Here is a 16,033-nt window from a genome sequence, read left to right as displayed (position 1 = left end):
TACCATATGTCTGCGCTAGCCTTCCTGCATGAGGCCAATGGCGCTGCTCAACACAGCGATCACTGCGGTTGGTGATCCAGCACGGTACATATGTAAGCTGTGTGCTTCGGCATTGCCTTTTTGGCCTGCATACAGCCATAATATATGAGGGATCGCATAAAAAGAATGCGATGCCTATTTTTGAGGACAAAATTTCCGTAATGCGTGTGAGTGCGTCGTAGAGAACGGAACGAACACAACCGAAAAAGAAATTCGGTTATCATCCTCTTTCTAGAAAACACAAAAGAAAACGGGCTAACACCGCGACAGGGCCTCGCATAGTTACGCCGCACAACGTTTATAAATATCTAACCGCTGATGCGGTATGCTTGGACCATGCGGTATATAGAACAAAGATGTATGTAATCCAGCACCTACCACTGCTTAGGACGCTCGCGCAGTTCATAAACAGTCCCTTTGCTGGACAAGCATACCTAATTCAGACTGTAAGACTTGCCAACACTTGCCAAAACTATTTTATTCATGGGTGGAAACCTCCTCGATCCAACCAAGTAGTCACGCAATGTAAGCTGCAGCGAACAGTTTGAACGCTTGTCAAAGTATAACAGCACAGCTACCATCGTAGCAGAACGGTACCCACGCTGTTACGATCGTCGCGTATGTTTCATGTCTCCTAAACCGCAGCTTAGAAATAGAGAATAATACTGCAATAAGGTCACATTAGTGACTGGAACATTCAGAAATACACAATTCATCTCCGAGGCTGATTGTAGACTCGAATATGCGCGCACACATCGCGCTGCGTGTTCCGTCCACCTCAACGCCAGCAGAAATTCCGGCCATGACGCCTTAAACCACTTCAGCACGTCTCACAGAGCCGTTTACCATGTAGAAGACGCACGTCATACTAAACAGGCCGCACGACGGCGAAAACAAACACCAGAACCTGCCGTTGAGCGTATACCTGCCATGCAAAAGACCGCTTTCACCCAAGCCAGTATGGCGCTGCTCATAGGCAGCGCCACTGCGCTCACAATATGGCGGCGCCTACGAAAAAATGGTCTATGTGAGAGCCATGTATAATACATCAATTTTCTCTGCTTTAGATGTACTATTAGATGCACTTTACAGAAATGTGATATCCAATTTCATTGATGAGCTACAGAGCTACTATAAACTTGACCGTGTCATTTTCTGAAAATTTGCAATTTTCATCTATACTTATTAGAAAATTTACTGTCTAAATCAGAAATTCATTACCAACAGTCACTAGGTTCTAACCTTTTCTTTTAAATTCAACAAACCGCATCAAATTTGACGCACGAGTTTCAGAGAAAACCAATTTCTCCTTTCCCATGAATTTAGGTAGAAGCCCCCAAGATAGTTTCCTCTGCCCGCCGTGGTTGCTTAGCGACTATGGTACTGGGCTTTTTCAAGCACGAGGTCGTGATATCAATTCAAATCCCAGCCACAGCGGCCACATTTCGATGGGGCCAAAGTGCGAATACACCTGTGTACTTAGATTTAGGTGCACATTAAAGAACGCCAGGTAATCGAAACTTTCGGAGTCCCCCGTTATGGTGTGCCTCATAATCAGATGATGGATTTGGCACATAAAACCCCATAATCAAATTTTTTTTAAAGCTTCATCTTATGGGGCATTGATGTGGCAAATTTTTATACTTTCAATTTCTTATTTATTGTAGATGGGTACTTCAGTGATGAGCATTTACCTGTACTGAAACGTTTTACATTCAATTTTTTTTACAGGAATACAAAAAAGGAGAGGAGGTGCTAGCAAGGTGGGGCGACCGCAGGAAGTACCCTGCAAAAATACTGGAGGTAAAAGAAGACGGTATGTACTCTATTTCCCATTCTGTCATGGATATATTGCGCATGTGTGCATGTGTTTGTTTTAACTATAGAAGCATACGCGTTGTGCCAATAAAATGTGTATGTGTCAGAAGTGTGACAGTTGTTGGTTTCTTTTTCTTGTTCCAGAATTGTACGCTGTAATATTCTACGATGGGATCGTCAAGACCCTGAAAGCAATTAATATTGAAAAGATGCCCAGTGATCAGAAGGGCAGTGTGGTAAGCTTTTCCTCTGTCTCCCACATTTCTGAGTTTGCATTGAACTTTTCTGGCAGTTCAAAAGTTTCATGTAATGGGAAATAGCTGTGAAGAAGAAAATGTTTTAACTGTGTGGAAAGGACATCAAACAGGAATATTAGGTTGAGCTGCGTCAGTAAGTTATGCTTTTACAATAGCAAAATGGCTACTCTCAGGTGAGCCAAAAAAGGCTCAAGAACAAGTCTCAGGTGTTGATGCTGTCCTGAGGTTACTACACCAGCTCAACATGGATTTTAATGTCATCTATACAGATTTATTTTGTTGTTCACTTCTAAAGCAGGACTGCATTGCATCATAAAGAAGCCAGCGGCTCAACTTTATGGGGGTTAGCTGTCCTATAGATACTTCTGCTATGTCAGCTATAAAGTTTGCAAACTTTTCGTTGTGCCAAATAGACCCAGATACGAGAAAATACTTTGAGATCTCAGACGTCACACTGGCATACCAGCAGTGAGATTTCAGCACAAGATTCACGAGCTGCAATTTTGTAGCGATGCCTTTTCCTGATGGCTAATGCCTTTCGGTGCTTTTCACATTCGTGAGTGATCAAGCAATCGTGAGTGGTCAATAACTCTGGAATTTAATTGGTGGGGAACTGTACGCTGGAGGGTATCACACTTTTCTCTTTTGTGATTATAACAAATAAGTAATTGTAACTCTAGTGTAAGCGCAGTAGTTGCCTAAGAAAGGCACTCCTGTGCCATGGTGCAGGCATTTCCTCGAGCACCTCAGAGAGAATCTGAAAGCAAGAGTCATCGTGATTCATCAAGCGACTCTTCAAAGAAGAGCCACAGCAGGCACGGAGAGCAGCGGAGGTTGTCTGAGGGTAGTAGCAAGGCACAATCCTCTATGGACACCAAGAAGAGTGGTGAGAAGGTGGCGAAACCCAGGCTGTCCAAGCAGAGCTCCAAGTCGGACGCCCGGAGGCTGGAAAAAAGAGGTGCGTGGCCCTCACATGGGCAACACCCTTTCTTAAGGACGAGCTGCATTGTCAAAATGTGTTCCCCTTAGAAAAGCACTGAAGACAGTTATTAAGCTTAGCTTAAGTGAGATATGACAGTGCTACAAGTTGTCCAGAGTGTCTCTTTATTAAGCAATGAAAAAAGGACTCGGGTGTACAATATAGGCACCACCTCTGTGAACATACGATACCAGTTTCCAAGTTTCCATGGCATAACATATCCCATCTATAATTGGGATATCGCAGTCAGTCACTGATAACAAAAGGGTATTTACAATGCATTTATGCAAAAAGGAAATACTGTTTGGTTAATCTTGTTTATTCTTTTTTTTTTTAACCCACCAGAATTAGTCACGTGACCTCCCCCCTCCTTTAGACAGGAAATTTGTTATGCAGCCTGCCTAGCCCCTCCCTCACCCTGCACCCTTTCCCCCCAAAATTATCTGGTTTCGTCACTGCTTGACGAAATGGGTTTTTCAGCATTTCCAGCTTGTAAGGTTGCCACACTGCAGTGACATTGTCATCAGTTGAGTTTGGCACCAGCCCAGTGTGACTGGCAACCTGGTCACCATGAAAACTTTCCGATTTTGTGCCTACCATCAGCACTTGTGTATGGGTGCAGCTTCTTTCATCTTTCAGCCACAGGCAGCAGGATGTAATAAAATTGACAATAACCGTTTGGTTTCTGAAGCAGTGTAGATTAGTGCAAAAGCCATGGTGGATGGGATCGTCAACACAGGCGTCTTTCCTGTCTAACAACCAGACAACACAGACGAGTGATACAATGGGGAGCTAGGAGACAAAATGGAGATGACCAAGCAATACCTAGATCATGTTGAAAGCGTTTTGATGTGGCTCTGAGGTGAAACCTCAAGTGCGAAAACCATTTAGGCAAGAGGCACCTGTTTTGAGAAATGCAGGCTTTGGAAAGCTACCTGTGTGTCATCAGACTACAGTAATATGTAGCCAGTCATATGTTATGACCCAAATTAAGCAGCAGCACTTTCACTTAAATTTCTGATGTTTCTGTGGCAAACGTAGATTTTCCAGCGACAATCGTGATTGCATGATTGCTTCCTTAAGAAAACTCGGTGCCATGTAGCAGTGCCAGATTCTATTTGTCATGTTCATACGGGTTCAAGGGCTCTTCAGCAAGTTGCGACATTAGCATTAGGCATTTGAGTATTGATTCTGCTTAAAATCACAAGTGCTAAATGGGGATGCCCATTTAATTTGCAGAAGCAAGTGCTTCTCCAGCAACAAGCACCTCAAGTACCTCATCACAATCCAAGAAGAAAATATTGCTTGTAGGAGGGAAATTTATGGCCAAGAAAGCCATCTACCCTGAAACACCTGCAAGCTCCAAGCGCAGAAGTGATGTAAGTGCTTGTAAGCAATATATAGAGACAATGGGAAACCCCATTATTAAATATGTATTTTCTTTTTTGCCAATTTTCACCAGTAACGTTGTGAATTATGTTACAGGCAGCCCTCGTTATGTGTGTACCATAGGTGTACATTGCATTTGCTTTGCATCACGTGTGTGATACCACTGCAGCCGGAGATCTTGCATCGGTCTGTCTCCTCTGACTATGCTTTCAAAAGAAAGCGAGTCACATGCCAAGCTTATTCTTCCTCATTTTGCGTTCCTGCTCTAAATCAACAAATGACGCTTGCTGTCTGTCATTCAGTGTTCACCAAAGACATGTAGCCAGAAACTGTACTCGATAGTGAAACTCTGCAACAAAAAAAAGTTTCTGATGCATTGCCTGTGAGAATCTGTGCCTAGGCTAGATTGTGGCTCATTGATCTAGCAGGACCTCATTGCATTCTAAAGTATTGCAAGACTCAACGTGGCACTGGCTGGGGACACATTCCCTGTAGAGAAACAACCTCAACTTTAGGGTGCCTGTGATAAATGTTTAGCGAGTAGGGAAGAGTGCTGCTGCAGAAGTGCTACCGTATTTACACTATTGTAAGTTGACCCCCCCCCCCCTATTGCGTGTGACGGGAAAAAAGGAAGAGCATACCCGCGGGAGCATTCCATAACGAAAATTTATTAGTAACTGGCATGGTCACTGGACTACTACTCCTCACTAGGGCTGCCATCATCATTACTGCTACAGTCCCACAGCACGTCGTCGTCCACCGAAATTCCACTTTTTCATACATACATTGTGGGGATGCGCGACCCTCGCGCCTCCCCTGATGTTTTTCCCGCATAGCGCGTCTCCTGTAGTGCGGCTTCGCCGCACACGCGGCGGTCCGAGTGGTACAGGCGCAGTGCGAGAGATGGCGCTAGTGTTGCGCGCCGCGAGGTTACTTGGGCGCCGAAAGGAAGGCGCTTGCTCTCTTGGGTTCGAGACAGGAAGCGGGACGGTCGCGCTGCACGTGCGGCAGCAACGCTTCCCCGGCGGGTCGCCGAACAGCGCGGACATTCCGTGCGCGCGGCGACCGATGCATCTGCGAGACCGCCTCGCGTGGCCGCCTTCGAACGCGCCACGATTCGCGTGACCATACACGCGAACGACCAGGCGTTGGGATCCAGCATGGAGCAAACATATTCGCTCGCGAGGACGCGGTGAGTCGGACTTCTAGATTTGTCGCACGCCCATCGGCATGTTTTGTGGATAGCAACTCGGCTAGCAGGCATTGATGTATGAAAGGTGCAATAAATGCCCTTGTGATTGTTTGCACTACTGTGTTGTCGTTCCTTTGTCCCAAGAGTATGGGAGGAGAAACCCCACATCAGACCCCACAACATAAGCCCATGCCCAAAGTACCCAACCACACACAGCTGTCAGGGAGGCTCTTTTGACATGTCCAGTTGGCATAAGTTCACGGTCTTCTGCCGCCATCCACTCCTACTCACGGCGGAGCAGGTTCTTAAAAGGCAAAGATCAAGGCTTGTTTCATGACCATGTCACACATCACTGGCAGGGTCCGATCGCGCATTTCGGTGACGTATGCCGTAAGCTTGGCCTTCAGCTGCGGAAAGCGTCCCAACTTCGGCCCGCGGAAACCTCTTTGCTTGCCTTCAAAGGTTAAAATTTTGCTTCGCTGTCGTCGCCACTCTCTCACCAGCCATCAAGAAACATCGAACTTGCGACCCGCTGCACAGTTATTTGTTTCTTCAGCGTAAAGGATGGCAGCCCTCTTCAACGTCGCTGTGAACGAGCGCCAAATGTTTGGTGGACTCGGAGCACTCATGAAGATTGAGGAAGCACAGAAGTAGCATGTGGTCAGCAGTCAAATCGAACGCATGAAACTAAAGAGCTACAGGGAAAGAGAAATGCGCGAGCCACGAGAGGTGTCTGCTCTTCCATGAACTATCGGTACTCCCTGCAAGCGCCGCTGTTCTGAGGGTGCCACTGCAAATGGAACAGCGGCACTTCCCTGAACTATTGACACCCCCACATGAGTGCTGTGTGTGCTGTAAAACTCAAAAATGTGGAAAAACCCTTCTGAAAAGCGAACAAACGCGCAGGATAGCGGAAAGCTAGTGGTGGGGCCATAGAGCAAACATAAAATTGGAACTACGCTGTAGCTCCCCTAATATCCCTCGAGTCTCGCATTTTTTTTGGTGCCATGTTTTGGTTTCAATTGTAAGTCGACCCCCCCCCCCCCCCCCCCCCGCTTCAGATTTTCAAATTTTAAAAGAGAGGTCGACTTACCATCGTGTAAATACAGTATTATAACTATGCCTTTGTTCCATTCCTGCCAAGCAAACTCTTTCATGTGTGTCGGCAAATGGCAGAAAACCAAGCGAGACAATGCTTGGCATGGCTTCTGAGATGATCACGCAACAGCCAAACTTTTTCATGCAACTTGAGGCACATTTAGTAGTATTCTACCATGCTTATGCCACACGGTTTACACCAATGCAGAGGCGCCTTTACATGGGAACCAAGGAAAGCCTGCCTATGCCGAATGTTTAGCTGCTCCCAGCATCAAGCAAATTTGCTGTGACCCTCCAGATTTCAAAATTCTTAAAAGGGAGCAAACCACGCCGAACCGGACAATGAAAGGGCACCTGCTCTTTACTGTTGGCGCTGGCTACGCGCAGATTGGTTTGCGATAACACACCTGCCGTAAAGTTTGGATAGCCCTTCTGTACAGTCTACACTCGTTACAGTGGACCTGCGCACAACAGACTCGGATATAACGGACCATAGGTCAACCTTAGTTTGCTCTACGTATTTTATTAATGCAACGAAGTTCGCTTTGAATGGATCATGCTACAACAGACAAAATCAGCGGCAATTTTTGACAAAAGCAGGCATATAAAATGGTCTTTTGTCGTGTCGTGTCGCTGGCAACTGACTCGCGAGGGTCAGCTGACAACCGCAGCTTAATATTGTGCATGCGAGGGAGGAAGGAAAAGAGGGGTGGATGCATGCTGGCTTTCGTGCATGAGGCACAGCAGAGGGGGAGGTTCTGCTCTAGTGGCTGTTAATGGCGCAGCCATGCGGGTGCCGCATCTTGAAAACAATCTGCAGTGTGGACAAAGTGCGCCCAGCACCAATAACTTCGAATGTGCTGTGCTTTCGACGTTCAGTTCGCATTGAAGCGAGAGACTGCACGAAGGTTGGGGGTCTTCAGGTCTCACAGGAGTACCGACCACTGCGGGTTCAAGCTAAGTGAGCCACAGGGCCACGTCGGCCATCAGCCTCTAGCGCCACTGCGCGCGAGCTCAGGCCACAAGGGGCTACCGAGCAACACACACAAGAACACAGTATTGCCCTAAGTTGACAGAAACCGTTTATTGTGTCCGACGGCACCTGACACTGCACAAACGGCCGGTCCCGGAGCGGTGGGGAACCAAAGGGATCCCGCACCAAGGGCGGAAAATACAGTCAGGGGCGCCTGTAGCACGTCGCTGTGAGAGCAGAGGCTCAAGCTGGAACATAACGCTAAAAAAGTCCCGGCGGCTATGCTACTTGCTCTCGCGATAACCAATGGGCCAAGTAGCGACAGCTCGGGCAATCTCCTTCGCCTTGGGCCTCCGATAAGTGTGGCTCAGCGTGGCACGACCTCCCGCGAGTACTAGGCACCCATTCTTCGGCTTAGCGTCAGGACAGGATCAACACGAGGTACACACGCGCTCCTCGCACGAGCAAAGGCACCGTGCTTGAGCTCAGTCCTAATCACAAAGGTGTTGGCGGACGAGAGGAAGCATATGTGTACCCAGCGCAGTCCCAAGGAGATAGACACGCTACCATCACGACATTAGCCACCAGGTGCCGCTTCGTGACGTCATAGCTCCGCCCTCATCGCGAGTGGAGCGCCACCGCTGACAACTGGTTCGGAGCAAGGTGACCATGGGGCTTAAGGATTGCAGAAAATAAGTGAAATGCGCCCGTGCAATGGCAATTCGCTCGCTGCTGCTGCCACGCTTCCTCACTCCAACGTTTTGATAGCGACTTTCCGCGGTCATCGAGCAAGATGGGTTAATGTTTACCTGTGCGCGCGTGACATGTTGCTTGGTAATTTGGTTAGTAAGCTAATGTTTACAACTTTATACAGCCGATAAATCTACTATCCTTACTTCGCAAAGCTGTCTACTAATTTGCTATCTCAATCGATGCTTCACCTTTCTGGCAAAACTGCAACTTTTGTTGCTTATTTGTTTTTTACTTTGGACGTTCGTCACCCACTCTTGCAATAAGATTGTTACACATCACGACCAGTTTTGGAGGTGAGGCATTTCGGATATTACGGATTTCAGATAAAATGAACGGATTTTAGATAAAATGGACAATTTTTTTTCAGATTATCAGAGTCCATTGTAATGAGTCTACTGTATTTTGTAGAAAAACTGAAAAACAGCACTTCTTGTGCGATAAATGAAGGATTGCCGGAATACACACGTCCACTATTAAACTGACAACCTCATTGGTAATCAGTACAGCGGAACGTCACTAATTTGTTAGGTTCAGAGGAAAAGAAAGGCACTTGATTCTATTCAACAGCAATTCTATTGATGAAAAGAAAATATTTTTCAGACCTTCATACAGTCAAACCCCGTTACAACGAACACCACATTAACGAACATTTCAGATTAACGAACTTTTATGAAATCCCGTGCCGACTGCTTATAGTTTCAATGTAAAAATATTTCACTACTACGAACTTCAGAATAACGAACATTTCAGAATAACGATCGTTATTTAATTTCCGTGTCATCTTAACAACACCTCAGTACTACGAACTCATATCCCGAAATGCGAGGATTCTTAGATTTCAGTGTATCCGTCACGGCAGTCGGAGCTCTAAGCTAGCAGACGACGCAGCGCGAAGAGCGGGCCGCCTTGCAACTTGCTTCCCGCAAAAACCTGAGTTGGCGCGGAAGGAGAAAGATGCGGGCGGGGACTTTTTTTTCCTTCTCCGTTGTGGAGGCAACGACGCACCAGGTTTTGTGAGTGGAGAGGCGGGGAGCATGGGCTCGTAAAACCTGAGACGGTGCAACGCTGAAGTGGGCCTTTTTTTTTTCCTGTTGCGGAGGTGACGACGAATCACGTTTTTCTTGCTTGTTTTCTCAGTTGTTCGCGTGCTGTCACCCGTATCAGGCCTGTCCATCTTGTTTTTCTTCGGGTTATGATATTGTGTTAGAAGTGCGTGCCGGCGTTCGCGTTGCCATGAGCTCAACAACTCTAACCACGGCGAAGAAGCGAAAGCAGTTTTCTTTGAGCGACAGAGTAGAGATTCTTCGCGAGATAGAAGACGGGAAGAAACAATCCGTCGTGGCTAAAGAACCTGGAGTGGCGCGGTCGACGATCGCCACGATTCTCAAAGATAAGGAGAAAATCTTTAAGCACCAGCAAGAATCTTGCTGCACGTTACGGCAGCACCCGAAGACCGCGACGAGTCCGTGTCGGCCACAGATGCGTTGGACTGCTTGCGAAAACTCCGCATATTTATAGCCAAAAGCGGCACAGCGACCGAAGGCGTGCATAAGAATGCGGACGGTCTGGAATCGTTCGTGCTGCAGAGTCTGTGCTACACCCGTCAGAAGACGATCACGGACTATTTCAAATAAATGTGCCTTGTCTGACGATCACGTGTGCATTGTGTGAGAAACGAGTTCAAGGAGGTACCGTTTCAAAGGTAGGACGCTTGCGTTACTGAAATGCTATTGTTATGGCTAATTTTTGGGCTTTCACTATAACGACCTTTCAGAATAACGAACATTTTCCCGCGGTCCCCTGAAGTTCGTTGTACCGAGATTTCACTGTATATCATATACTAGAACTGAGCTGTAATCAGTGCTGGCATAGTAATTGGTGTTACCATTAATAAGAGTAGATCGGTCTGTATATCTTGATGCTAAATTCTTGTTATGCAATGCCAGAAGACTCCCAAGTATGTGTAGCACAGGATTTTCTTGCCCAAATTTGTAGCATTATATTTTGTGAAAAAATTTGATAGTCGATTTCATATTCTGCTTTTTTTTTTCTTAATTCAACTTGAAATCTGCTATTCGGTATTTGCACATGCTTATTAAGTTTTTGTGCAAAGTTGGAACTCTTCTGGCTTGCCTTTCTCTAGCTTCTGTGACCTATCAAGTGATTGAAATCTGCAGCATGCTAGTGAAACTGTATGTTATCTTTCTCGCAGAGCAAACGTAAATCGAGTCTCGCAGGCGAGGAGCCTTCACCAAAACGGGAAAGAAAATCGTCAGCTACAGCAAAAGGTATGATTCCTCCCATTCTTTGTGAATTACTGTGCTGTAAACCGAGGGTCCCCTTGCAGTCTTTGACTTTGGGACCCTCATCTGTGTATTATCTCTTACCTATTCATTGTACATAGAGAGTAATAAACTGAACCCCAAAAAAAAAAGTTGGCATAGGGAAAAGTGGGGGTGGCTGTGAAATTATGAAAGTCTCTGTAACAGAGCCCAACACCCGCTCTCCCTCATTGTCAGAGGAATCAGAAATGTGGTTTCTTTGCATATATTTCCCTTCTTTCTGTGTGGAGAATGCGAAACACTGTAGGACTGTAACATCTAAAGCAAAACTACTTTTGATTTTAAAATGTATGGTGATGAATGGAAATGGGCAGGTTCGTAGTGTGCATCTGTCATTACCTCTTCCCAACTCCTAGACTTATGGATGCCTCAATAACTTGTCACTCATGGATTTCTCTAATGCATCGTTTGCAAACAGTTATAGCTACACCATGATGGTTTCTAGATGTTCAACTGCAGCTGCAAAAGCAGTGTAATCAGTCAGTGTCAAGCTCCCCTTTTTAAGCTGAGGTAAGGGTGATAGCATCTGCTGAAGTGAAATCCTGGCTATGCTGCTGTTAACAAGTTTGGCATTATAGTTGTGCAAAAAAATTATGCGAAGAAATGGTGTATTCATTACCAGAAAAGTCAATAGAAGTAGTACCTGGCAGTGCATTAATTGGAATGGGTTTGGCAATGGCTTCCACCATTGAAGAACTGCATTTTCCATTTAAGCTGCTACAGCTGATAATGCACACTGTTGGGTCCCAGCTCCAGAACTTTGTCACTTTAGTAGAGTTATTATAGCACAGATAACAGATGGGAAATGTGGGAATGCAAAGCCGGTTGCTAATTCTATCAAACACCATTATCCGTCTGAAGTAAACACTTCAGTAACATTCACCGCTGAATCTTGCAATGAGAAGCTGGTTGACAAACATGTCCCAATGCCGTTGCTCTCAAGTTAGCATTCATAATATGTGGTTGCAAAATTTTGTCTTGGGAATCACTGATGAGCATTAGTGAAGTGGCACTAATTACTTCAGTAAACAGATGGCACTGCCCTCCACTTTTCGGAATACAAAGTGGGTTGGTCGGAGTGGAGGCTAAACAAGGGAGATTTAATATTGCTTGCTCTTTAGACAAATGTGCATGCTTTCCTAATTATCGGTGCCAATTACATTCAGTAGACAAGCTTCTAACAACTGCAAAACAGAGAATAGTCCACTTGGCACCCAAGCCATGCGTAAAGATACTGTGCCTCTATAGCAACTGAGCAAAATCTGGCTGACCAAAATGCCCTTTTCTTGGGTTTACGGGGCGTAGCAAAACCTTGTGAATAGCTTTATCATGTGTGGGCATGTCTGTGAGTGTATGTGCTGTTTGCGTTTGTGTGATCACTCTGTATATCCTAAATACCTGCCAGGCAATTGGCCAGCTAACATCTCCACCTTCTCATTAAAGTCAGCATTTCTCTTTTAAAAATTTCTATCTATGCTACTTGTTAGTGAGGTTTAACTTTTATTTATTTATTTAGAAGAATACTGCCAGCCTGAGTGCCAGGCTTTAGGCAGGGGCAGGCGTATAAAGCAAACGTGACGTTGCCGCATTTCATACATGGGATCGTAACAAACATATCACTGCAATGAAATCACCATGAGTACAAACCAGCACATTCTACGGAGTTTTCTAAGAAAAAATTGCAAACAAAACATTACAAAACAAGAGAATAAAGACAGTGTAACTTGATGCCATGGTCTAAATTCCGCTCAGTAAACAAAACAAAAAGCAAGTAACAGTATGAAGAGAAAATTTCATGACAGCGCGCGAGAGAACAATGAAACGTTAGTGTATTGTATGGTATCAGTAGATAAGGCATCCCACTGCCCAGCTGTTCTTTGGAAGAACAACTCTTAAAAATGTGTCTTGCAGGAATATTCCTTAACCTTTTTAGGGTGAAAAGAACCTGTTTTGCGCGTGTTAGTACTGTCAATGTAATGTACTTGCTTTTTCATGACCTAGCTGGTTATGAAAAAGCAATCAAAAAAGTTTCATCCGTTCCTGGTAACACCTTAAGGCCAGGCTTTCCAATCGTGTGTCAAGTAGGAGCTGAGTTAGGGATGCGTGCCAATTATATGTGTTATAAATGAATCTTACCAATTTGTGCTGCATATTTTCAAGTTTGGTGATGTTCGTCTGCATGTAAAGGTCCCAAACGGCGGTGTATTCCATTATCAGCCTGATATACATTTTATATGCTAACAGTTTTATGTCGCGTATTGATTTTGCCAGTGTTCCCATGTACCAAAGGTTTTTCTGTGCCTTTTTTTTTTCAATGTGTGTTATGTGCTCATTCCATCTCGAAGTCGCTTGTAATTATTACTCCAAGATATTTATAACATGATTCGGGACTCAGCTGAAGCAGATTTGGAGGACACATTATACCCGCCGTGGTTGCTCAGTGGCTATGGTGTTGGGCTGCTGAGCACGAGGTCGCGGGATCGAATCCCGGCCACGGCGGCCGCATTTCGATGGGGGCGAATTGCGAAAACACCCGTGTGCTTAGATTTAGGTGCACGTTAAAGAACCCCAGGTGGTCAAAATTTCCGGAGTCCTCCACTACGGCGTGCCTCATAATCAGAAAGTGGTTTTGGCACGTAAAACCCCAAATATTATTATTAGGACACATTATAAATCTTAACATTCTGATGACGGCATGAGAGATAAGCTTCTATCCACGCTAGCAGGGTATCATTTTTAAGTAGTGATTTTAGCATTGATAACAGTTTGGGATGAGACATGCGATCGAAGGCTTTTTCGAAGTCTAAAAAAATATAATGTCAACCTGGCTATGGTTATATAACCCTGCAGTGAGATCGTAAACTATTTCAAGCAGTTGGGTTACTGTTGACAGCCCTTTTCGAAACACGTGATGCCGCATATCAATTACTTTGTTACTATTGAGAAACGGAGATATGTTTGGAAATGATATGCTCCAGTGATTTGGCGCATGTGCACAAAGTGAAATAGATCTAAATGATGCGGGTTGTGACAGGTCGTTAGTTTTCAGGATAGGTGTTATTTAGGCGTATATTTCCAATCAGTTGGAAGTCCGGTGCATGCCATTGATTTGTTAAATATGAAGGTCAGGTATGTTGCGCACCATTCGGCATACCTTATTAAAAAACAGTTTAGTGTGCCATCTACACCGGGTGACTTTTTAGCATCTAGGTTTAGTAACAGCGAAAGTACACCTTCCTCTCGAACCAAAACATTATCAATAGCCGGAAGGTCATCATAGTAGTTAAATTATGGGTTTAAGCCAACATCACGTGTAAACACGGAATGAAGATAATCATTAGGGGCATTTGCAATGTCAGATTTATCAGTTGTACTACTTTGTTCAGGCACATGCTACACATGGTTTGTTTTTTCGCACAAGTTACTGCTTTTGCATGATTTGTTAGCCAACAGTTTTTTTCTACAGTGCTAATTGCATGCATCGCTTTCATTAACAGATCTTGCAGATGGCAGTTCTCATGCTTCACTTGATTTTCCACACACCGTCACAGCTCAAGATCACTGTGCATCCTCTGGTAGGGTACTGATTGCATTTTCTTCATCACTCTTTCTTAGCCATGCACATCAACTTTTCGTTATTGTTATTCTTATTATTAAACATGTGTTTTGTACCCACTTAATTGCAATGCTGCTTTTGTTTCTGAAGGCAAATTCGTGAAGTTGATTTTGTGCTCCCTGCTGACTGCTTTGGCACAAAAATTACTGTACAGTCGAACCCACTTATTACAATCCCAGATATAACAATTTATTGGTTATAACAACCACATTTCAGTGCATTTACGATATTCCAACCCCCCTATGGAAACTGCTTCCAGATACAACGAACATTTTAAACCCAGTCACAGTAGAATGTGGAAACTCGAAGTGTGAAACGTGGAAGCGCTACCAAACTGGGCGCTGTCAGGATTGGGGGCTCAATCCTATCGCTCGTGGTCCGTTGTCAAGATTGGAGTCCGGCATGAATTCGAAAGTAGCTGGCCCATGCCGTCGTCCAACTTATCCTCGCTGAGGACGTTGATGAAGGGAAGAACTGCTTCTCATCGAGAACGAGGAATATGGGTTTATTTACAGTATTTAAATCAGTCTAACATGACTGCTTGAGAAAAAGAGTGTCAGTCCAACATGACTGCACGAGAGAAGTGTGTCAGTTCAACATGACTGCACCAGAGAAGTGTGTCCAGCATTCGCACCACAGCAGTTTTTAAACACTCGGTCCTCCCGCGATACAAGGTGACGCGAACGTTCGTTTACTCATTGTCAACTTGCCGCCGCCCCGCAGAACAGTTTACGCACACTGTCAGGATTGGGGGCTCAATCCCATCGTCCGTGGTCCTTTGCCAAGATTGGAGTACGGCATGAATTCGGAGGTAGCTGGCCCATGCCGTCGTCCAACTTATTTACGCTGAGATCGTTGATGAAGCGAAGAACTGCTTCTCATCGAGAACGAGGAAAAGGGTTTATTTACAGAAATTAAATCAGTCTAACATGACTGCTTGAGAAAAAGAGTATTAGTCCAACAGGACTGCATGAGAGAAGTGACTCAGTCTAACATGACTGCTCAAGAGAAGTCTGCTCAGCATTCGCACAACCACAGTTTTTATACACTCGATCCGCCGGTCCTACGACGCGGCGACTGTTCGTTTACTCATCACCAACGCGCCGCTGCTCTGCAGACCAGTTTACGTACACAAAGGCAACCGCGCTCTGATGCCCGACGACGGCGTTGGCGGGTGCCGTTCCGGGAACTATCGTTGCCGATCGAGGGTCGCTCGTTGTTCCGTGCCACTCCGAACCGTGAGAAGCACAAAAATACGTCGTTCCCGCGGCAGCTTGTGCATGCGTGTCAAATCAGCTCCGCGTTGGGGAACTCCGGAATCATTGTTCACGCACCGAACTAGTTCCGTCACAATGTCGAAGGGGCTGGAGGAAGGCGGCGGATTCCAGCGCAAAGGTCGCTTCTTTGAACGCCTCCCAGCTGCAGCGACGGAGAGGGAGAGGTGCGCGTCGTGTCGCCCTGTCATAACTGTGTGGCAATCTTGTTTCGCAGCTCGCCATTCTTGACAGCGCCTCCATGGCCCGGAAAGTCTCGACTGTCTAGCGCTGACAACCGCTAGGCAGGAAGAGAACGGCTGC

The 16,033-nt window shown here is 45.5% G+C and overlaps 1 protein-coding gene across 4 annotated transcripts in view; it reads left to right on the top strand.

The window, feature by feature from the left end:
• LOC135901744 (PHD finger protein 20-like protein 1) overlaps window positions 1-16,033 on the top strand; it is a 61,391-nt gene that overhangs the window by 8,845 nt on the left and 36,513 nt on the right. For all 4 annotated transcript variants that reach the window (XM_065431569.2, XM_065431567.2, XM_065431566.2 and 1 more), the window contains exons 3-8: window positions 1,771-1,855; window positions 2,002-2,093; window positions 2,844-3,072; window positions 4,333-4,472; window positions 10,711-10,786; window positions 14,338-14,415. In XM_065431569.2, the coding sequence (XP_065287641.1) occupies window positions 1,771-1,855; window positions 2,002-2,093; window positions 2,844-3,072; window positions 4,333-4,472; window positions 10,711-10,786; window positions 14,338-14,415 (700 nt within the window). The remainder of the gene's footprint in view (window positions 1-1,770; window positions 1,856-2,001; window positions 2,094-2,843; window positions 3,073-4,332; window positions 4,473-10,710; window positions 10,787-14,337; window positions 14,416-16,033) is intronic.

The sequence above is a fragment of the Dermacentor albipictus genome, chromosome 1 (assembly GCF_038994185.2).
Source record: "Dermacentor albipictus isolate Rhodes 1998 colony chromosome 1, USDA_Dalb.pri_finalv2, whole genome shotgun sequence".
Classification (NCBI taxonomy): Eukaryota; Metazoa; Arthropoda; class Arachnida; order Ixodida; family Ixodidae; genus Dermacentor; species Dermacentor albipictus.
Note: the sequence above shows the minus strand (reverse complement) of the source record. Positions and strands in the feature narration are given on the sequence as shown.